Source organism: Conger conger, chromosome 4, assembly GCF_963514075.1.
Source record: "Conger conger chromosome 4, fConCon1.1, whole genome shotgun sequence".
NCBI lineage: Eukaryota > Metazoa > Chordata > Actinopteri > Anguilliformes > Congridae > Conger > Conger conger.
This window is the reverse complement of record NC_083763.1, coordinates 62,054,207-62,078,458: the sequence shown is the minus strand read 5'-3', so window position 1 is coordinate 62,078,458 and position 24,252 is coordinate 62,054,207. Positions and strand designations below refer to the sequence as shown.

General features: G+C 37.7%; 1 protein-coding gene across 3 annotated transcripts in view; it reads left to right on the top strand.

Annotated features, from left to right (window-relative positions):
* Positions 1-2,625: 2,625 nt before the first annotated feature.
* neto1l (neuropilin (NRP) and tolloid (TLL)-like 1, like) overlaps positions 2,626-24,252 on the top strand; it is a 65,438-nt gene continuing 43,811 nt past the window's right edge. For all 3 annotated transcript variants that reach the window (XM_061239917.1, XM_061239916.1, XM_061239918.1), the window contains exons 1-4: positions 2,626-2,719; positions 3,713-3,766; positions 3,994-4,128; positions 6,047-6,295. In XM_061239917.1, coding sequence (XP_061095901.1) covers positions 2,692-2,719; positions 3,713-3,766; positions 3,994-4,128; positions 6,047-6,295 — 466 coding nt within the window. In that variant the 5' untranslated portion in view covers positions 2,626-2,691. The remainder of the gene's footprint in view (positions 2,720-3,712; positions 3,767-3,993; positions 4,129-6,046; positions 6,296-24,252) is intronic.

Below are 24,252 nucleotides of genomic sequence, written 5' to 3'. Positions count from 1 at the left end.
ATATTGTACACATTTACAGTTTTTTATTTTAGGTCCCGATATCCATAAGAGCCCGATTGTGTGGATTCAAGCACAAAAAAACATTATTGGCAAAAATCTATAACCAGTTTTACATGTCCATTCCCCAGTGCTTCTCATGAGCTTTCCCAAGAACAGGCTGTTTTAGTGAGTGTGTCTTTAAGGCTCATTGACATCAATGTTCTGATAGGTTGGCTAGCACCAACAAACTGAACACCGCCTGTGCCCAGCACTTGGATTTGGCAAGGTGGGCCATGCTGAAGCAAAAGACTGGTATCATTATGAGTGTATCATTATGATGTCATAACTTCACGGAAATCCAAACAGTTTGTTTAAATGAACATTTTCTTCATACGGATTGTGTGGATGTATTTGGGGACTGTGCACTTTGATACTTTCACATTCCAACCCCTTTATAATCCACATAACAGGGGAAATGTCATTTTACACAATATGGTGCCAGGCCATTGGCACTTTGATCAGCTCTGTCATAGGATGATTAAACACTTCTGAGATGAACGTGAAACATTGCTGACATCTTCTGCATTTGGTGAACAGGCAAGCAGAAACACTTTCGGTACAGGATAAAGCACTGATCAGCTGCTTGTAAAGTCATCGATGCTGACTGCAGATATTCATTTTTTGGGCAATTATTGATACAAGCAAATCCTAACCTTGAATAAAAGATCCCAATTCATAATTTATGTCAATGGGTCACTGAAATCGCCATGTTGTGTTACAGTTGAGAAGGTCCCGGAAATGGCTGTAATTCCAACAGCTGCACATGGACATGGTGGCTTGATTCCAGTAAAAGGTTACAGTTCACCTGTTTTTAATCTGTAAAATGTCCTTATAGGACAAACTAAACAGCTGGACTAGGCTATCTTTCTCAATGGCTTCAGAACCTTGTGTTTGCTCACATAAAGATGGTGACTAGGCTAATTATTACACTGGCTCTGACATTTTAAAGGAGTAGACTATTGCTTGTATGTTGTGTTTGTACAGTTGAATGCCCGTTTAATGCATTCACAATGTACAGAATATCACATTAATAGTTTCAGTTACTGAATGGGATCCTACTGCAGAGGGACTATAGGCTATGAATGTCTGAGTCAGATGCATGAAAAGACAGTCAAAATACACATTTTTGTTCAACTTATGAATACTCAGATTGCCATGAAATGTAGATTCAAAAGGTAAAACAATTGGTTCTGGATATTACTGTCTTCAGAAGTTAAACATATGATTAGGATATTATGTAATCTTATCTGCACACAAGAATAATGATACAAAATAGCCAATATCAAATCAGCCTGCTAAGAAAAAGTTATATCCCGGGTAACAATTTCAGACTCACATTTCTATCATTTATACTAAATGAAAACAATTGCACTTATGTCGAAAGTAGAATAGAAAACACATGGAACCGTAACAATTAGTCATGTAGGCTATAAGATATGCATTGGGTCGACTGCATTTAGATGCAAGCTGATGTGTATTTATTTATTTATTTCTAATTTAAGGACGCTCAAAATGCAGAAGCCTACAGTTAAAAATAAATGATAGTGGTCCTGTGCTAATGTTAAGTAAGCTACGGTAGTCATAATGCCAAATTAATTCATGCTTCGGGATACATTTTATTTTATTTAATACCCCGCCATATTTACAGCCTGCAGATCGCCCTCGTCAGTTTCATGCTGCAGGTGCAACTGCTCGGAGTTACTGATGGTCTGGGGTCCTCTGACATAGCTATCTTATTTCAACGATTTCCACACAACAGTGTTTCTGCTTACCTTTTACATTTTGGTGTGCTGCCGTCGTCGGAGGTGTTGCATCCTGCAGTCTGCACGGGTTTGCAGTGCTTCTTAAAGAAACATCCTCTACTTTTTTTGTTCAGGTTTATCCTGTTGTCTGTTTGGATGGATTACAATTTCAATCAGAATTTCTTTTTAGAATTGTATGGTTTCTCACATTAGTTCATTAACCCATAGGATTAGAGAGTGGGTGTATGACCAGCTGCTGGAGGTGAGCGATTATATAGGCTACGTTAACTCTTTCTGCTTGAGGAACCCACACAGTTTACAGACTGGAAGCTACTGTCTACACTGTTCATCGCCAGGGAAATAGGAAAAGGAAACAGAACAGAAATCTTCAGGTTGTGAGTTTGTTATTTAAGTTGGGGGCTTCGCGCGCTGCAAATTAAGTGAAATCAAGCAGTAAAATATGTTCAAAGTGGATTTACTGGATTGTAAAGGATTGTTGCTTAAATAGGGATTGAATGAGAATTGCCAAATCTCATTTTTGTAAATCTTTTCCTCGGAAGATTGCAAAGGTGGAGCGATTAGGAAAGGCTGATGACGGACCTATTAATCCTTTCAGTGCAACAAAGGCACCAAAAGGTCTTGGAAACGTTTGGATGGAAATCCGGCGAATGTTCAGACCGGTTTATGGTTTTATATGAAACTGGTGATTAGTGATTGGTTTATTCTGCAATTATTCCTTTTTATTTTTGAATAATCGTTTATTCCCCGCTCTTTAAGTATGTTTTGGGTAGTTTGATAATTATCTTTATCCATTTCTGAAATTCCCAATATATCAATAATTTCCACTTGAGGTATTCCTGTATCTAAATGGAATTAGTTGAGATTGAAGCCCCTTGTAAGAGGAACAGACATGGTACATGGGCGCAGTTTGCTTCACGGTAAGTAACATTTTTATGACTTTATGTAATTGTATGCACTGCTTGAAAAGCTGTAGCCTAGTTGCATGATATGGGAAAATAACTTGGCTAGCACAATGTTCGTTCGTTTTTGGAAGATTCTTCACTGTCTGACGGGAAAATATCCATGCGGTATTCCAGCCGGGTATAGCTTTCCTTGTGTTCATACTGTATGGACGTGTGACGCCTACCTGTTTGTAGACATGCTAATGAAGCACTTGTGCGTGGAAAATTCTTAATGTATTGTATTAATTTCCAAACGGAACGGTGCGTTCCTGTCTCCGCGGCGCCAGCTGGTTGCTACAATACATTAGCTACAATCTAGTAGCCTATGCCTAAAAGCACTTTGAAAAGGCGTTGAACGGATATCCTACCTATTAATGGACATAAAATAATGTATTGGTCGTATTAGTAAGTTGTTTAACTTGATGAACGACTATGTACCCTTCTGGCTTGATCAATTAATTGTATGTATGCTGCATGCTGATTTCTCCACGGGAGGACAAAACACCGCGGAGCGCAGGGTTCACGTAATGTCATAAGAAACTATAACACGTAGCACGATAGCCTACGTCTTATTTCTTGTCGTGAGTTGTAACAGCAAACGTACGTATTTTGTCGGGTGTTTTTAAATCTCCGTAATTGTATGACAAAACAGATTTAAACTATTCAGTGGGTTAGCATTAATGTCGACAAAGTCGCTTTGCAAGTGCACTATTGGCGACTTTTGAAATGCTGTCACGGACGCATCTGAAATGAATACACATATGGACTATTTTCAGATTAAAAGCTAATACAGTAACACTGAAAATGACTTTATGTAAAATCTATGGAAGAGTCATGTTATTATCAAGTAGCGTATACCTTTACGGACATTGGTATTCTCTTTATCAGTACCCTGCTTTCTGTCTTCTACGGGAGAAATACTCGTTTTGCCTCCCCATGCATTAATTCGTTTATTTAATTGTTTTGCAGTTGTTGCAAGTCTCATCATACTCGGGTTGTCTGGGGCAACAAAGAAGGAACAAGGTAATGCATTTGTCCATGCTCTGTGATGTCCCTGCTCTGCTCACAAGCTTTTTTCTTTTACTTTCAAATAAATAATTGAATAATTTGAAACAAACCATAATATGGAGTTATCTGTATATGTTCATATACACTTCTCTCCATGTACTTCTCATTAATTTTAGAACTTTGCAGATTTAATTTTGTTGCTGTTTCATGTGAGATATTAATTCCACGTGATTCTGTTTCAGTGAAAAACAATTCAGGAGTCCAGCCAGCAGGTCAATGTGGAACCTGGGTGAAAGAACCGGAAGGAGGACTATTCACTTCCCCGAATTACCCCAACAAATATCCACCAGAGCAAGAGTGCATTTACATTCTTGAAGGTAAATATATTGTAAGCAAGAGGAAAAGGAAAAAAAAAAAACATCCACCACTATCAAGTGATTGTTTCTGTGCATGATATAATGCCTTCACAATGTATTCAGACCTTTCTTATTCTTACCAATTTTTAGGTATGCAAAAGTATTGGAACATGCGACTGACAGCTTTGTGTTGCCTCGATGAGTCCTGGCTAAACAATAAATTGTTCTGAATGTCTACTCTTCAAAATCATTGGGGATAGCTTGTACAACAACTTGGAATGTCCTGAAAGAGAAAGAAACCACTAACCTTCTGAGCAACAGATATGAAACAGGTTGACCTAGGAAAACAACCATGATGCAAACCACTCATCAGTAGTAAGAAATGAAAGGCAAGATTACAATTTGCAAAGAAGTACAGAGATGATCCACAAAAGTTATGGAACAAAATTGTATGGACTGATGAGATCAAGATGAATCTTTACAAAAGTGATGGAAAGGCCGAAGTGTGGAGAAAGAAGGGGTTTTCTCATGATCCAAAGCATACGAGATCATCTGGAAGCACGGTTGAGGAAGTGTCATGGCTTGGGCTTGCATGGCTGCTTCTGAAGTGGGCTCACTAATCTTTGTAGATGATGTATAGCAGGATGAATTCAAAAGTCAAAAAAACCTTTCTGTTTGCCAATTTATGGAGAAATACGTCCAAATTAACTTCATCATGCAGCAAGACAATGACCTGAAACATACTGCCAACACATCAAAGTAGAAAAAGGGGAAGGTTTTAGACTGGCCAAGTTAATCACCAACGCTTAACCCAATTGAGCATGCATTTTACCTCCTGAAGAGGAGTTTGAAGGGGAAAAACCCCCCGAAACAAACAACTGAAAGAGGCTGTAGCAAAACCCTGGAAAAACATCACAAAAGAAGAATGCAACAGTTTGGTGATGCCAGTGGGTCGCAGACTTGATGCAGTTATTGCAAGCAAGGGATATGCTACCAATAATAAATGTTACTTACTTTAATTAACTTAAATACTCTCTGTTCCAATACTTTTGCTCACTTAAAAATAGGGTGGTCTGATACCAAATGGGCTTTGTTCTAAATAGTTTAACACATCCAGGTGTAAATACCAGGAAATAAAAGCTGAAATTTTGAACCCTTGTCTTGTGTTCATATTTTTATCTCAACCCCTAATGTATTCTGTGTATTGCAAAAACAAAGGAATTGGCCTTGCTGTTCAAATATGTTTGGAGAGGACTGTATCCAACACCTTTCAGCTAATGGTGTCTTTTTAATTTGCAGAGAAAACATTTAATCTACATGTGGAAACAATTAGGCTAGCTATATATTAACAAGATTACAAAATAATCAGTTTAATCCTTCAAAAATGATAATTTCATTCCTGAACATGATGTATTTACAGTATAATATTTAAATGGTAAATGGTTGGCATGTATTTAGCACCTTTATCCAAAGCGCTGTACAATTAATGCTTCTCATTCACCCATTTACATTTGTAAACAGTGAACTCCTAGATATAATGACAGTATATAGTTGAAAAGTTAATATAAACACACAAACCATTGTGAAAGAAAATGCTGGGAAGCATGTTCATGGCATTGATTTGAGTTTAAAAATACTTTTGCCTTTCAAATACTTTTGTCTACAAATGAATAAAGATTAATTTTTATGAGCTAAATAATCTTATTGAATGAATAATCAAATTGTGAACAAACAGCCAGTTGAGAGCGTTACAACAGATTTTTTGTCTTGTCGTTTTCCTCTATCTTTCAGAATCAAATTTCAGTAAAATGACGTACCATATGACATAAATCTGATTTAAAGGTGCCAGATTTATGTTACACAGCATGAACAAAAACTGCTAATCACTTGACATGGAAATTGATGCATATGTGTTCTCTTTTGTGATTGTTTCTTGTAGCTCAACCGAGACAGTGTATTGATCTCTACTTTGATGAAACATATTCAATAGAGCCTTCTTGGGAATGCAAATTTGACCATATTGAAGTTCGGGATGGGCCATTTGGCTTCTCTCCAATAATTGGACGCTACTGTGGCCAACAAAGTCCACCCTACATCAGATCCAGCGGCAGATACCTTTGGATAAAATTTGTTGCTGATGGAGAATTGGAAGCTATAGGATTTTCTGCAAGATATAACTTCACTGCAGGTAAAAATAAACTTTCATTTTTCCAAAATTATGATGCTATTTTGCCTGGAATTTGTAATCCTCTGTGCAATAGCTATGTTGGGGAGTTTGTTGGATTTATAAACTTGATGCTGGCATTAAATTGAAGGTTTGCAGTTTTGTTTAGCAAGTTTGTAATGAATTGTTCTTTGATTAACTGTGTTCATATTCACCCTTGTCACAATCATTGTGTTCCATGGCTACCTGCTTGTGCAAATTGTTATACCAAAATGAAAATATACACTCAGTTAGCACTTTATTAGGTATTTATTCGATATTATTTTATTTATGCTGCTGTAGCCTGTCCACTTTGGCGCATTGTCTTGTAATGCGCGGTTATTTGCGTTACTGTCACCTTCAGCTTTGAGCAGTCTAGCCCTTACCCTCTGACCTTTCTCATTAACAACGCGTTTTTACCCGCAGAACCTCAACACTCAAACCACCCGGTCTGGCACTATCATTCCACTGTCAAAGTCACTTAGATCACATTTCTTCCCAATTCGGACATTTAGTCTGTAAAACAGCTGAACCTCTTGAAAATGTCTGCATGCTTGTGTGTACAGTTGCTGCCACATGATTGGCTGATCAATTATTTGGATTAACAATCTGGTTTATAGGTCTGCCTAATTAAGTGGTCACTGGGTGTATTAATATTTAATTTACGAACGCTGTTGCAACATTAATATTTTCAGTCTTTAAGGGTGCTCTACTCATAGCAACAAAAGTAAGACTTATCACTCTTAGTGCACTTGATCCAGTTTGTGCTTTCCTACACTCTTATGATTGATAGCTAATTCAGTGAGCTGTTAAGTAGCTGCTGAGTGCCATGCTTTAAGGCAGCTACTTTAATTTCTCAAAGCTGGTTCCATTGAGAAGGTGGGCAGTTAAATTTAGATTGTTTAATCAGAAAAATGCCATGGGTATTGACCCTTTTCCCTGCAGGAGTACTTGAAGCCTAGAGGTCCTTCTGGGATCTGTATGTTGATTTGAAGAGGCTTTCTGAACAGGAGACTCTATTTATAATCTTATCAACAAAGTACTTATTTGAGTTCTTATGAGCAGAGAAGCATTTTTGTAATGGAATAATGTCAAGGTAGGAATACGACCAGACTTTTTTTTAGCAGGGGCCATAAGATATGTTTAAGAGGTGTGTCTTGAGTATTACTGGCTCAACAGAGACAAGATGATGATCAAAATGCCAAAGAAATGTATTCTGCTGTATTTTACCCTGATGTAGTTTTGCCATGGTTCATTAGCATTGCGATTTGGCAGGTTTCCCATTGTTCCGTCTGAGGATTTATGATACCTTCCTGTGCCTTACCAGAATTTAGCTGTGATTCCCTACATTCAGAGGTTATAGCATTTCATAATGGCCCTGAGTACTGTAATGGTTTCCCAGGTAAATAGAATTAAGTCATGGTACAGTTGTAGTGTCATCTTGACACAAATTGTCATTACTATGAATCATATAAATATAAAATAGTAAAATATATGATATGGTATATATAAAGTGTGTTTTTTTTTGCTTTTTGAGTACAGCAACCGCCACACACACACAAACATGTTTTCAACATTTGTCTTTAAATTTAATTTAATGTATTTTTTGATCAACACATAGATAATTTTGGTGAACAAATATTTTACCATGCTGAAGACACTTACATGATGCAAAAACTTGTAACACTTAAACTTTTTTTCGGCCCAGTCTCAGGCGCTAAAGAATAACTGGCAGAAGGTGTCAAATTAGCTAGAGATGGAGTAGATTCATTGAAACTTTAATAATCCAATATCTTTTATTGACTTGCTGTTGAACATCTTAAGTAGATCCTTTTAATAATGCTTTAAATGAAGAGAGGTAGGAAGAAAAGGTATTAAGACCTACTTGTGAGACAAGAATGTATGATCATTTTATGAAATACTAATGCAGGAAATGTGTTTGCTGGGTTTTAGGGAGTAGTCTGTCCCTCCCTGAAGTTTGGTCTCCTCCCATACTGCTGAGGATAGCTTCTATGTCTTGAGAATTCATTGTTTGACACTCTGTATGACTTGTACATAATCAAGGAGATTGACCTCCTTAGATCACCCCAGCATACTTCAAAAATGTGGCATCACAGTGTATTGTCTTGAGTGGTAAGGCATACTAATGGAGATGGTACAATAGCTGAAAGAACTGCACCAAAGATAAAGGTCATGCATTAAATCAGTGGAATCACACTTCTGGGCCTTCTTGCTTGTGTTGTTGCTCATCAGAAATAAATGAAAAGTCTTATTATGGAATTCTGCTCTCCTAGGGATAACAATACCTTTGGTAGAACAAATTCCCTCTTCCACCTCTTTTAAACTCATTTACTGCAAATCATGTCTTGTAAACCTGGAATAATTAGTCTGGATATGCTGCCATATCAGTTAAAATCTGTCTGGACCACAGCGGCCTCCTGTGATGCTAACATTAACTATCTAAGTTGTCTAAATACAGTGGGGTGCAACAATGTGGGCACCCCTGGTTTAAACGTCTATTACTAAGAATCTGTGCGTGATCGAAAGCAAAACTTAACTCTGAATGAAAATATGAGACCTTGCAAACATTTGGGAATGCTTTTGGATTATTCTTTGTTACTTTGTTACTTACCAGAATGTGATCGAGAAACAGGCAAAGGTCGTAATCCAGGCAGACAGGTACATACAGGGTAGGCAGAGCATAAACCAAGAAACAGGCAGAGTTCCTAAACCAGGTAGGCAGATAAAAACATGCAAAAGTACAAACATTAGATCCAAAAACACAGGGAGTCCAAAAACAGGCAGAGGTCAAAAACCAGAGAATCCAAAAACCACAGAAGTACAGAAAAACAGACGGGAAAACGGGTTGGAAGATACAGGCTAGAACCGGGGTAGGGAACAGAGAACAACCGCATTGGCTCAGGTGGTAAGAGTAGTTGTCAGGCAATCGGAGGGTTGCTGGTTCAATTCCCGTCCTGGGTGTGTCGAAGTGTCCCTGAGCAAGACACCGAACCCCTAATGTCACTGTTTGGTGCCTTGCATGGCAATCGCTGTTGGCGATATAAATGCCAACTATTTACCGTAACAGGAAAGACAAACTAGCAAAGGAAAAGAGCAAGCAGGTTCAATACAAAACTAAGAATCAGATTTGCTGTGAAAGTTTAGTTTACACATGCTTTATTCCAATCTAAGGAAGGCACTGGTAACCAATGAGTGGCACAAGCCAAGTACTCTACACTGTGCTCAGCCAGAAGGATCCATCTGCAGAGATAAAGTATTTTTACGATCTCTGCATCCATCCATACATCCCTTCATTGGTCTGACCAGGCCCCATTTTAGCATTGAAACCTCTTGTGACTTGTGTGTCCTGTTACGAGGGTCACCGAGTTGTATGTGAAATCCAGCTGCTGTTTCCTGTATGTTGAGACCTAGGTTATTGTCCAAGGAGTAACCAACCTCTACCACCCACACCCTATTCTCCTCTTCTCTCCCAAGTGTAGCTCTCCTCCTCTGTAAGATGGAGAGAATACACAAATATATTCAATGAGATTGAATCCAGGTATTCATATAAGAAGGAATCCACCTCAACTCATCATACCTCACCAACAATTGATTTCACAGGGATTGAAGTAATTTTCCAGGTTCACAAGTTTCATTAAAGTCACTGAATAGGCAAAATTATTTTGTTCTGACATTTACGTTCTTGGAAGTTTTACTGCATCACTGGAGTCAGTGACATTCTTATATTTGGCAGGAGACACCATAATCACATAATCAGTCATGGTGCAAAATGAACTGTGTGCAACCTTCACCTTGTTAATTTATGAGATGAAACACTGCACTAAAGTCTTGCTAAACAAACTATGCCTGTGAGCCTTATCAGCATTGCAGATTGCATTCCCAAGTTGCTGCTTCACGTTAGCTGTGTACTGCCAAAAAGCTCTTCCAGCTGTCTTTTGCAGCATTTTGTTTGCTTTTATTTTTTCATGAGCTTTATGAAGATTTATGTTGAGTGTATTTTTTATACCCTCCTCACTAGAATTGTAGTGCAGCTCTGAACTGTATGTGTGGAGAAAATAATGCCTATTCCTTTGACTAGCCCTTTTCGAAGCATTCAAGTAAGGAATAGCTTTTTACATGTCACAGCTTTACAAATTTCATGGATTTGAAGAAAAGTTGTTTGTTTGGTTCTGTGGGTACTTACCCAGATATACCATGGCAAAACAATGATAAATCCAGTTTCATGGTGCTCTTAAGGTGCTTCTGTTGCGACTGGGACTGACATTCAATTCTGATTTGGGCTCTTAAGGAAAGATGTTTTGGTGCTGTAAAGAACCCTAGGCCTTACAACTTGAATTTTATTTGTGAAGAAGATGCACTTGTACTGCAGCTTGTAAAACAGAGATACAGGATGAAACACATCCCTGGGGCGTTAATATGGACTTCATGCGAATGAATTCCGCAAAACCAAGTCCAAACCGTATGAGGACTCATCACAGAATTCTTCAATTACCACAATCACCAGTTGGAGCAGTGGAGGTCACATGATGTTTGCTCATATTTATGCCTGTGTATGATGGACCTGATGACCAGAAAATTTTGTGTTGGAGAAAGGTACAGAGAAAGGACATATACAAACCATGCCAATTAAAAGATAATATCCATATCAAATGCAGGTGGATATGCCGTTTTGCAAGCAGCAGTAATGGACTTCTAGTTTAAGATTTTCTCTTCACCTAATAGTATTATACAGTTTAGGAACCCGTAAACGCTTGCTTCTTTCTCCAGTGAATATATTTGCACAATCTGTGATTGTCTTAAGTGAAATTGACAAATCACAGAGCAATGTGCTGGTCTATGTAAAGTGGGCTTGAGAATTATTGGCAACCCTGACTGGCAATTTTCAATGATTCTGTTTCAGTGCCAAACATAACGATGCTGTAGCTGACCAAAATCTTCAGTTTGGTCTCATCAGACCACTGCATCTTTGTTCAATCATACTTTAAATGACCAAATGAGACCACATGAGACTTTTTTTTTCATGTTCTGGTAAGATACGGCATCAGCATGCTTGACATTAAAACAGAGATGCATTAATGGTATAGTTGATTCCTGGACAATCTGGTTGTTTCTACCACAAGGCTGAGAATTGGATGTATGTGAACTTTTTCCAGCAAGACAATGACCCAAAGCATACCTCAAAATCCATACAGAATGGTTCAGTGACAACAAAATCTATGTTCTGCAGTGGCCATCTCAACCGCCAGACCTCAATCCAATGGAAATCCTGTGGCAGGAGGTGGATGCACCAAGTACTAAACCAAAAATGATGGAACCTTGATATATTTTTTATTAAATGAATGTTTGATTTTGGTTGGTTCCATTGAAATATTAATAAAGCACAGTATTGTTCATGTTGACATCTCAATAATTATATTTTCTTTTCCTTTTTGTGTGTGTGTGCATTGCTGCCAATAAGTGGTGCCAATAATTCTGGAGCCCACTGTATATAGAGATGGCAGTGGATTTTAGAGCACCATGTTTTTTCTACTGTTAGACTTACAGTACACCATACGTCTTCATTCTGCACCTGCCCTCAGGAGATTTGTTCTTTACCAGCTTCAGTAGTCATAATATAGCCTCTTTAACCTCAGGAGGTTGCTTGAAACCTCCAGCAATTTAAATGAAATGGTGATTGAGTTCAGCAGCTGACCTTTATGGCTGTAGCACCTCAGTAGTCAGTGTGTGACCAGAAATGACTTAACGCCATAATATTACTCATTTGACATCTATTCTACATTTATCCATTGGTCATGTTCAAAAACCACACATCCAAAAACCATATGGACACCCAACATGGGAAGAGTACACATGGGAACGAATAACCCCACTTATAAAATGAGAGTAGAGTATAAAGTACACTAAGTTCAGTAAGCACTTTATTAAGTATGTATTAGACATATTTTTTAGACTTATTGGTCCTTTGCTGCTGTAGCCTATCCACTTAAGAGGTTTGACGCATTGGGTGTTAAGATATGCACTTCTGCATACCACTGTTGTAATGCATGGTTATTTGCGTTAGTGTCACATTCCTGTCAGTTTTAACAGGTCTGGCCCTTCACCACAGACCTCTCTCATTAACAACGTGTTTCCGCCCGCAGAACTGTTGCTCACTGGATGTTTTTTGTTTTTCGCACCATTCAAACTCTAGAGACTGCTGTGCATGAAAATCCCAGGAGATCAGCAGTTTCTGAGATATTAAATCAACCCTGTCTGGCACCAACAATCATTTTATGGTCAAAGTCACTTAGATCACATTTCTTCCCTATTCTGGCATTTGTTCTGGAAAACAGCTGAAACTATTGACCATGCCTGCATGCTTTTATGCATTTAGTTGCTGCCACATGATTGGCTGATTAAATATTTGCATTAACAAGATGTTATTGGTGTACATGTCTACCAAATAAAGTGATCGCTGAAAGTTTATATATATTTTAAATATGGCACCACTGCATTTGGTTGCTTTGTCTGAAAAGTGTTTCAGTTTAACCCTGAATTTAGTGTGCCAATGATAAAATGCAAGTGTACCTTGCACATCCAAGTCATGCTCAGCTCTAATCTAATTTCCTAAAGTAATGCTATCAGCCAGAGATGTTTGGCACAAACCAGTGGAGCCAAGGTGGTCAAGGACTCATCCAGCCACTTCCTGCAATGTTTTTAAGTTACAGTTCCGGCCCTGGTTGTATTTAATTAAAGAATTATAATGGTTTTTGATAAACTTAATAAAAGCTGAAAATAGAAAAACTACATCAGAGCCATCAAAATATCCTCTATATCTCAAATGTAGCCATTTTCTTATGAACATAAGCCTTGAAATGTAAACAGGTTTTTATACAATAAAAATATGCTCTTTCAAATATGCATTTCTGGAGGATCCTTCAGAAATCATGACACATCAATTTAAATATTTAAAGATATACTTGCCAGCATATACTGTAACAACTGGCTTCATGTTCATTTTTGATAAAGTAAACATTTATGATAAATCACATATTTATTGTATAGGTAGTTATACAGGATGCAATGTCTATACCTTGCATTATAGCCATTGTTGAAGCTCCTTGCGGTTTATATTAAAAATGCAAATGTACTGTAAGTGTCTGTACAGTGTGTCTCACTATTATATAGCTAGATGCATACTTTTTTTCTGAACCTGGAATGCTTTCTACCACTGATAGTCTACTATGCTTGGATGCCATGCGTGCCCCTTCTGTACCAGCATTGAATGTTCTTTTAGTGATGTTTTCAGTAGCAAGCTCTCAGAATTACGACAAATACCAGATGTATTTCAATATTTATACGCTGCTAACAATCTGATGAAACAACCCAACATGGCAGTAAGTGCACAAAAAAGGGAAAGCAAGCAGGTTTATAGAACTGCTCCCACAGGAATATGACATTCTTATTCTTGTTCCCTTTGTTATTCCCTTATTGCTGTTACTTGATTCCATTTCTTACAAGGAGCTCTCTTGTAATTAGTAAGTTCAGTAGTTCTGCTGGGACTGATGCAAAGGCAGTCGATCTTCTGATCCGAAGCTTTTTTTTCTGTTGCGTGTTTAGTTAAGAGATGACCCACATTAGCAGTGCAAGCACACCTTCTGCAGCTGTAAGAGAGTAGATATTTTCCTTCACTCAGTCAATGAAAGCCTCCATTCAGCGGAGGACATGCTCTTGCTTGTCTGCTCTGAGCCTTTGCCCAAGAGAGAACCCCATACTGGGTTAATCATCAACCTCACTGGGCATCCATTGGGAAGACTTTTTGTATCTTTGCAATATCTTTCTTCCATGCTAATTACTGTGAAATCAATATGCTTCCAGATTGGAGAGTCATCCTTCTGCTTCAGAAAGGAAGATTTCCAACCTCCAGACCAATCTATTCTCCCCAATGAGTAAAAAGGACACTAACTTTCTTCCATGCCCCCTTAAGTAACTGCTTTATGTTCAGTAATAATGATTAACTTGTATTCTGCATTCAATATGACCAGGATAGTTATATTCGCAGTAGCATCCCAACATGTTTGATTGCATTCATTTGCTTTATTTTATTAATTATCTCGAACTGTTCTGCTGTGCTAGATGAGACATCTGTCCATATTTTTTTCAAAGATACCAGACAGATTAGAATATGTTGTACAGAATACACTTAGTAGCACTCTCGTTATTTTTCTCATTATTTAGAAATGTACGCAAGGGAGAACATCTTGCTGTTTTCATGTTGATTACTTTTCTGGTCTCATATATGTTTCTGCCTCAATAAATCCACTTTTGGGGGATTTCAGATGCAATGGAACACAAAAGCTTTAGACAACAACATACATGCTGCATGGCTTTTGACATACAGACAACATGTAATATAGAAATCAGAATAAATGTAATATTAGGACATCAACTTCTATTAAGAGTAGCAAAACATAATATCCCAAAGGTGTATTTTCATCTGACCATGTTGACAGCTGCTAGTTCTCTCTCTGCCTCTCTATCTATCACACACATACACCAGATGAAACAGTACAGGGTACTTAACAAACCGACAATCATACTCGTCGTGTCCGGTTCTGTTTTCTGTTGTTGACCCACTGTTGTTGGACTGTTGTTGTTTATCGGTAGGTGCTTTTGGTTTTCATTTTTGTTTATTCGCCTGTTTGGACTGCCTATTTTTATGATTGCTGGTTCTTGACCCCTGCCTGTCGAATCTGCGATAAAGTTAATAAAGACTTTAACTTGAACTTCTGTGGTCTAGCTATTGGGTTCGTTGTTCTGGTGCCTGACAAATTGGGGTTTCCTTGGATAATGTAATACATTTTATTTATCAGATATCAGATGACAACTTTATGTCAGCAACTTTCATATAATCCATGTTAATGTCTTTATGATGCATCATATTTATCTGTATGCCAACCAAGATAATTAACCATATGTAAAAGACTCTTATGTTTCTGGCACTGGTACCTTTACCAAAATAATGAGATCACATTTTAAAATGATAAAGTGTTGTTAAATTGGAAAAACATTGCAAATTCAAGACACAGGATGTCATTCAGTTGCTGTGAGCTGGTGCACTGTGACCTGTTCAGGGACATGGGTCAGGAAGGTTTCTGGGTAACAATACAGTTTGCATTTCTAAAATCTCTTCATTCTGTTTTTAATGTTTATTTTCAGTTTTTGATGAGATTCTATTTACATGCAACTATTCTGCCTGCCCTTTGTTGTCTACGTGAATAGTCTGGTTCGATGTACTATGCATTTTTATTTTGTATAGTCTAATTGCAATTTTACCAGTAGCAATGGATTTCTATGCCATTTGAAGTCATCATTCATATTTCCTGGTTGTCTAATGTGTACTACAAAAATTATGAACAGCAAAAATTAAAGCGTTCATTGCTGGAGCTACAAACATTTGCTCTGAAATCGTACAACAAGCCTGAAGGAAATGAAATCTTGCAATGTCTGGAGGAGGCTGTAGTTCACTCATAATCATAATGGCACACTGCCCAGTCAAGCTGGGGCCTTATTAAATTTGGTCCAGACTTGTCTGATCTTTTGAACACTGGTGCAGAGTGGCTATCAAATTTATTCCCTAATAAAACAGCAAAATAGGTATGAAGTACAGATTTGTGTTAATTTATCATTTATCAGATTAATCGCATTAAGAAAGGGAAAAATGGAAAACAATTAAAGGTAATAATGACTAAGGAGAAATGCAGTTTTAGCTGAAGTCAATGAAAAGCTTCTTTTTTTCTATACGTTTGATGCAAGTTCTGTGCTTTCCCATTCTCCATGAGTGTAGCCGACTACTGCACTGGTAAAAAGGCTGGCTACTTTTGTGGGAGCAAAATGTGTGCTAACTAGCCACCCAATACAATGTGATATTGATTTTTATATCAGCCACCTATTGTAGTTCCAATCCTGTCGGTCACATATTTTGTCGGTCCTCTCGGTCAATTAAAACGAATACAAACTGGGGCATGCCCAAAGATGTTGGGTGCGGTTGATTATCAGCTCTCAGAGTGTCCATTGTTCTGAATTTTCCTACGACCAGAGAGCACTCGGAGTGCTAATAAACTAACACACCCATCTTATGTGACTGAGACGAAGACCACTTGCTTCTTGAGCCTGCTTTAGGTTAAACAACCCTTTTTTTCTATGGTTTGTTCTACTAACCTTCCTATTTTCGATGCTAGATCATTTTGCTTGTTGTTTTCTATTAACTCTGAACCAAAATTAGTCCAATGAAAACCACATAGTCTAAAGCCTACTTCACGCATTCCCGAGACTTTTCTCTGTTCTGTCTCAATGTTTTCACCAATTATGTGGCATAGAAAATGAATGGCGCTAGGTGCTGACAGCAAACAAAATTGTGTTCGCATGAGGGACAGGGCTTTATTTGGCTATTATTCAGCTTCAAAAACGTTTGCATTGATATTTGTAATATAGCCGACTGGTAGTGCATGCTGTCTCATTTTCCCTGTTCTAGTGCGACCTTCACTTTGCCTTTTTACAGCTCCATCATGGCCAAAGACAAAAGAAGCCCAGGCAAGTGATGGGCAGCAGACAATCATTGCCTTTGTTAACTGCTGAAATTTGAAATCTCTTTGGTCGCTTATGAAATATGATGTAGTTATGCTTATGTACGCCGATAGCATATTAAGCTCGATCTCTCCAAATTTTGTTGTTCTCCGCATCTCATGCTGATCTCGCCTCATTTGTATTGGAAGGGAGATGAGATATATATATTTGTATATATTGAGGGTCACTTTGATCATCCAGCTCCACAGACTGCAATAGGACAGCACAGATGTGCAGGAACCTCCATCCTCCGAGGCAACATCTTACAATATGATGTAGGCCAATGGACATTCGAGCCTTGCATGGTAGCCAATCGCTGTTGGTGTGTGAGTGTGAATGGGTGAATGAGAAGCATCAAGAGACATGCATTAGACACGTGCAGCGCAGCCAGTAAAATCCTGTCTTCAGCAGAAGAGTTTTGTTTTTACTAAACTTCACAAAAACTAAGCTCCTTTCACTGTCAATTGAGTTGACATGCAATGATACGTGTAATGTGCAATTAGACAAACAGAAAGACAAAACAGACAACCCCCCAGCTGGCTACTTTTGAGTCGTGGATGACTACTTCAGAACTTGGGGAAGTCCTTGAGTGATACTGCCGTGCCTCTCTGTCTTGTTGTGGCCTGGATTTGCTTGATGCGTGTCAATGCTGTGTCCTGGCATGTAAACAGAGATTGCGTTGGAGATTATCAAAAGGATTTTTTTAATAATCTCTGCTCAAATCAAAGCATATACTGTAGGAGCTTAGTGGCTTGCCTACTGAAAGCAAAACTAATACAAGCTGCATTCCGTTGTTTGTAACTCACAGTAATTATCTTTTAGTTTTCCAACCCACGCACACTGTAAACACACTAGAGAGAATACACTGTTCATATACTGTGATGCCCATTGTAATTTCCATTTGTCTATATTGCATGTGTATTGCATGTGTACAAAAAGCAATGGCAGTACAGTATATCAGTGGTTGTTTCTCTTGTAATGTCAATTTTTTTTCTACAGTGCTGTTATATTGGAAATATCTTATAACAAATGGCTGATTCGTCATTCACAATTTGACTATTAATAGAACAATGCATTTGACACATGAATGGTTGGTAGATGTGAAATTATTATTACTTTTGATTTCTGCATAACAGGTGCACTGGTGAATTACTGTTGAATTTATATTTTTGGCATATAATTATATATATATATTATATAATTTATAATATATACAAATTTTGGCTGTGTTTAATTAATGTCATCCGGACCTTCTGGAAGCCAGTAGTAATTCATGAGTATTGGATTCAAAAAGACTCCCACAGTTACAGAACTTGTTGTATTATACATTTTTCAGTTTTTTTCTGTCAATCTTTCCTGTTTTTTTAATTTTTTTATTACAAGTAATGAATATTGACCTGTTACCCTTATATCTCTACATATGCCTGGCAGAGTATTAACAATATATTGCAGTAATGCTGCTGGCACATTGTATCATACAGACTTTAACTGCACAGAAGTTCACTATGTTCACCAATTAATAATGAAATATCCCAAAATGTACTGTAAGTAACTTGAGCGCTGAAGTAAAACAAAAAAATACAATAAAAACTGTTCTTGGAACACCGTGGCAGTGTCCAATCGCAATGCAGCGGGCATTCTCTTCGGCCCCTTACCAGTTAATAGGTCTGAAGATTACATTACAGTGTAACACATCTTGTGTCTGAGCAAATGCTCCCAAAAGGAAAAGCACTGGGACATAGGGCTTGCAAAGAGCAAAGCTCCGCTGCATGTGTGTTAATTTCTTCACAGACAAACAATAACCAACCAACTGAATAATGCACACACTGTCCCCTCCATCACATTTTCAGTTTCACAAGCTTAATTAATCAAACTGGGCAAAAAAATGCCCATTCTCTCTCTCTCTCTCTCTCTCTCTCTCTCTCTCATGCACACAATCATGCAAACAAATGCAGCATATGTGATGTATTTATAATATCAGTGAAAAGTGAAAAATACAGCAAATTCTGCTTCTTTGTTCATTGTTTTACTGCACTCCTCTCATGTATAAAATGTTATTTTTGAAAAAACTATTCAGATTCAGATTAATTCACATAAGGTGGAGTTAGAAATGCATCATAAATTTAATTTCCCATTAGATTTTTTTAGTTCTAGCTAATGGAAGTTGTGTTTTAGCATGAATATAATACTAACCTCTTTTTTAGCATCTCATAGCTGCAAATAGTTACTTAAATAAAATAAGAGGGATAAAACCTGAGATCAGAGATTATGGTTCATTTCTTTCAGTACTGGTGGCAAATTATTTATCAGACATGACAAGAAGCCTGACTCGAAAATGGATTACAATGCCTGGTATCAGTTTGTGATGTATTGTGTATCTACCTCATCCCAATTTCCCTCCATTATTCTACATGATAAGGGTCTTGCAATTTTACAATTTCTCTTTGAAATTGCAATCAGTCAGAAGACCTTTCCCTAAGAAAATTATATTCTTTATAAAGCGTTTTGTTGATTAATCGAGCATTAGCGTGTCATGGTTTTAATCTACTTTAACTGTAAGTAACATGTCTGTTTCTTAATTTGAGTTTTAGGCTGAGCAGCAACTGTCGATGGCCTTCACACAATCCTCTAAATGTAACATTATTATTATTGATATGTTCAATTATAAACAGCAACAGACAGAGTTTGAAGTTTGAAGAGGGAAAGTTTGGGTATTGCATTATTTGGCATATGATAGGGAAACCTTTTAAAATATATCAGATAACACAAATAGAAATGTGGAAAAAGAAAATGGAATTCAGAGGTGCTGGGATGAAAGGCCGACAGTTTGAATACAGATTAATACAGCTATGCCATTTTAGTACTGACAAAAGTAAGGATGTGTAGTGGGATAGGAAGTGAAAATGTTATAACTGTCACACATGGCCAGCTGTTTTAAATGTGTTATTTAGTTCGGCCATTCAGTGAACCTATATTACATGTCACAATGTTATAACTAAATGCAGCATTCAGGATATGTACATGATGAGGTTTTGCTTATTTTTTTCTCGTTTCATTTCATAGAATTGCTTATTTTGTTCACTTTATTTATTTATTTTATTTCCCTTTCAATCCTTTATTGTGTGATTCCATAAGAGAAAAGTACACATTCTCGTGTTCATGAGATGCATTTTGAAATATTTATTTTCATGGAACCTGTCATAGAACCCTCAGTGATAGATGAGACAGAGTAGCATGACACAAAAATAAGCATCAGTTTTCCACTGCGTTCACAGCCTATGGGGATGGTAATATTGGGGTTTGCCAGTAAGGATTCATCACTATTAAAATATGTATTAATCTAACTGTCCAGTTTTACTGTCAAAGACATGCTGACAATGGGCCTCATGCAAGAACCCCTTTGCAAGAACAGATTTTATCTTGAATCGCTTGTGGGTGTGATCTAAGAGAACTCGGTGCATTCACCAATTTTCTTGTATTTAGATTTTTTTTTTAGATTGGAACAAAATTTACGAGTGGTCCCGACTGAGGTACGAATCATGTAAGCAGTGCATTTCATTCATTTTCTATGGAGAAGCTTGCAGTGCATGACGTGAACAAGTTGAGTGCTTGCTGTGGTACACAATGTATGCAAATGAAATGCTCTCCATTGCAGCTGGCCTGGGTAACAAAATTCAGATCAACTTTCAAACTAGGATTGCGGATCAAATATGAATCAAGACTCAGCAAGTGCATTGGTTATTGCTTACATCAAATGTTTTCAGGAACATATTTTACTGGACTGTTTAGGAGGATTAAGAGAAAGTTTATCAACGGCCAACATGGCACGCTCGTATGAACCCTGTGCGATAAAAGTAAGGGAAATGTATGATAAGAATACAAAGATGTTGTTGCATACGGCCTAAAAAGTATGTTGGGTACAGAGTAGATTCTTATTATTTATGAGCATTTCTAGGTAGTTAGTTAAAATGATCTATAGCCTTGAAAATCTGCAGTGAATAAAACAGCCCTTCTGATTAAGAATGGTGCGAAGAACAAAAAACATCCAGTGAGCAGCAGTTCTGCGGGCAAAAATGCATTGTTAATGAGAGAGGTCTGTGTTTATGCTGACATCATTTTTATATAAAAGATTTCTCTTCTGACAGCTTTTCAGTAATGTGTGCTCTCTGTGCTTAATTTAAGAAAAAAAAAATATTTTAAAAGGATGTAGTTATCTGCTATTCCAATGGACAATATTATGTAAGTCAATTGATGCATGACCGCGTCCATTAACTTCTGATCCCCAGGTTGGTATAAATATTATTTTAAATATAGATAGAGTGGGAGAGACTGAATGGGTCTGCTATGCATAATGCTGTGTCCTGTAGCCTGGCCCTATCCACATCTCCCCTAGAATGAGCCTTTTCACTACAGGAGCCATGGTCACTTGCTCTTTTCTATGTACAATCATTTAAAAATAAAGTCAAACAGAGTTGCGGCAACACTCTTGTGAGTGAGCAGCATTCAAATCCTTTTTTTCCCCCAAAATAACGCCTGTGTCACCCTGTCCACAGGGAGAAAACCAACCTCTGTGTTCACTGCAGTGCCTTCAGATTTCTCAGCAGTCAATCAAAAGCGTCCCGTATCGGCTGAGTGTACACTGGCTTGGTATCTCTCTGATCTAAAAGCTGTTGCCGAACAGGACACCCAAACAGTTCAGAGTTTCACTCTTGTCATCTGGTGGTACGTGTACAGGGTGTGAATAGGCACATCAGTAGGATGTACTGGAGTCAGCATGAAGACCATATCGGCACCACTTCACAGGAATGCCTTTCGGTCATCTCTCCCAGCCCCCAGTGAAGGCTGCCCAGAAAGAAAAATAATCAGCCATTTTTCCGGCTGTTAACATGCTTTTATAATGTCATATATAATAACCTTTCCTTTCATCCTACATCCTTTTAAAAGATTCGTAATTTTCTTCCTGTAAATTACCTTTTTTTAACACACATTACTGCAAAGCTGTCATAAGAGAGAGACCTTTAATATGAAATTGATGTCAGCTTTAAAATAGCAGTCATCTTTTTAAAAGTGCAAATTAATTGCTGCTTGTAGGGATGCCGTCTTTATATTTGCATTGGGTAGCAAGATAGCCATCTGGACAATTTACAGACTGTATACATACACATCACATACCAACATGCAGCTACCTAACCCACAAGCCTAAAGGGTTCCTTTTATAGATTCACCTTTAGGCATAATATTTTCTTTGAAATAGCTTTACTTACATGTACCAGTTGGTTATATCTGTTGAAGTGTAAAGGTTTAATATCTATGCCTTTTTATAAAGGTAGCGTTTGGTGAGATTATCATGTGCGCATAATAATATGGCCAAAAGATTTCTAATAAATATCACAACATTTTATAAAACACCACTTGGTATAATGTACAAATATCTAAGCTGTTTTCCTTGAGCAGATAGCATCAGCAATTGCCAGCTTCTGTAGTACATATTCCAGCTAGCTATCAAGTAGCCTATGCGTGAGTGCAGGTGCTGCGGATGACATGCACACACAGCTAGCTGCATCCCTACGTGGCTATTGATCTGTGCGCTGTTTTAGCTGAGGTTGCGATTGATTCTGTATCAGGACAGAACCTGACTGGCACAGCTCTCCACCTTCTCCCGAGCAGCTAACCATGTCCCGCCGACCCCCGCTCTGACACAATCATTGCAGGCTGTCACACCTTTGCTGTTCCCCGGCTTCACCCACTGCAGCAAGCACGCTGTGTAAAACGGCGTGCTGTAGCCCTAGACCCCTTCCAGTGGTGGCTTTTGCCACCAATACGCCTCCTTCAAAAGCTGAAACAATCCAGCTGTCACGTCAACAAATGACATCCATAAGAACCAAGTGATTCTAAAAATAAGGATGAAATAACTCAGCACATATTGTGCAATTCAGTGTTTCTATGGGTATGTGAAAATAATGATATTATTGTAAGTTCCCCTAGGTGTCAGTCATAATAGTGCTGGTACTCATGAAATAGGGTATAATATAAGTGAATATTTGTAATTTTCAATATGCCCCTGATTCAAAGAGCAATATATATTCTAGCCTTAGCCCCTTAAGCCAGGGCTGGGCCGGAGAGGTTTTTTTTTTGCATTCATTCATTTTTTCACTGTGCAATTTTCAATTGCTATGGTAACAGGATATACTGTTTGAAAAAGTTAAAACTCCCGGTTCTATTCGTATAACCTATTTTACAATGCCATATTTTTAGTGACAACAGTTCCATATTTTGTTACATATTTTGGGTGGGGGACCTCACCTTCTCTGTACTTTGGAAATCCACATATGTCAAGAAATAAGGTAATTTCAGTGTCATTTTCATGGCAAGGGTCCGGCGAAACAAATGTATAATACTTTGTAGTTCTAAAAAAACTTGGAGAAACATCAATAGAATGTCCATTGTTTCCTTAGAATTTCTCTGGAGCAATTATCATTGTTGTCTGTTCTGCTGTTGCATACTTCTACTTGTACATATGAATGCTATTACCTACGTTTTGTATAGGTGCTATGGAACACCATTAGCACAGGTATAAGCTTCTCTGCAAGCTTCTCTGACCTGTAACCATAATGCAGTTGCTAAGTATAGGCATTCTCCCCACCCGTGTGCAATCAACTACAGTGTAACTTATGTTCAGCAAAGACCCCACTGCATGCATGTTATTAAAGTGATGACTGAAAAGCATTTTAGCTAATGACATTACGTTGCCAATGGTGTATATTTTGTTAGGCTTGCATAAAACAACACAGCATTTTCAGTACACACGCTGAGACTGTTGTACTTCAGCAAAAACAGTTTTATGCCAAAAAGGTTGACGTTTGACAAAAAAAGAAAATTAATTCTGCTGCCTTTTTAAGGAGCCAGCCTGTGTTTGAATTATAAATAGCATGTGGAATTGTGGAATGTGTTTGACTTGATGGGGGTTGGGAATTTGACAACAATTTCAATCAATGGACCTGAATGAATATATGAGTATACAAGAGATTATTATTTTGATTATTGTCATTATTTTATAATCTTCTCGATCTGTTGCTGTCTGAGGAGAGTGCAAGGAGAGGGAGGTTGAGACAGAGGTATAGGGAGGGGGACAGGCAGGGGAAGTGCAAACAAAATAAAAAGTTGTATAATTTAGTAGAAAAATTTAATATTTTACACCTCATAAGACATACACCCATAATATTATTTAGTTTCCATGCTTTTTGAAAACTGCTAAGACAACTATGCAGAATGCTCATTTTTGGTGATATTGTCATCAAATTTGAAAAGAGATTTGT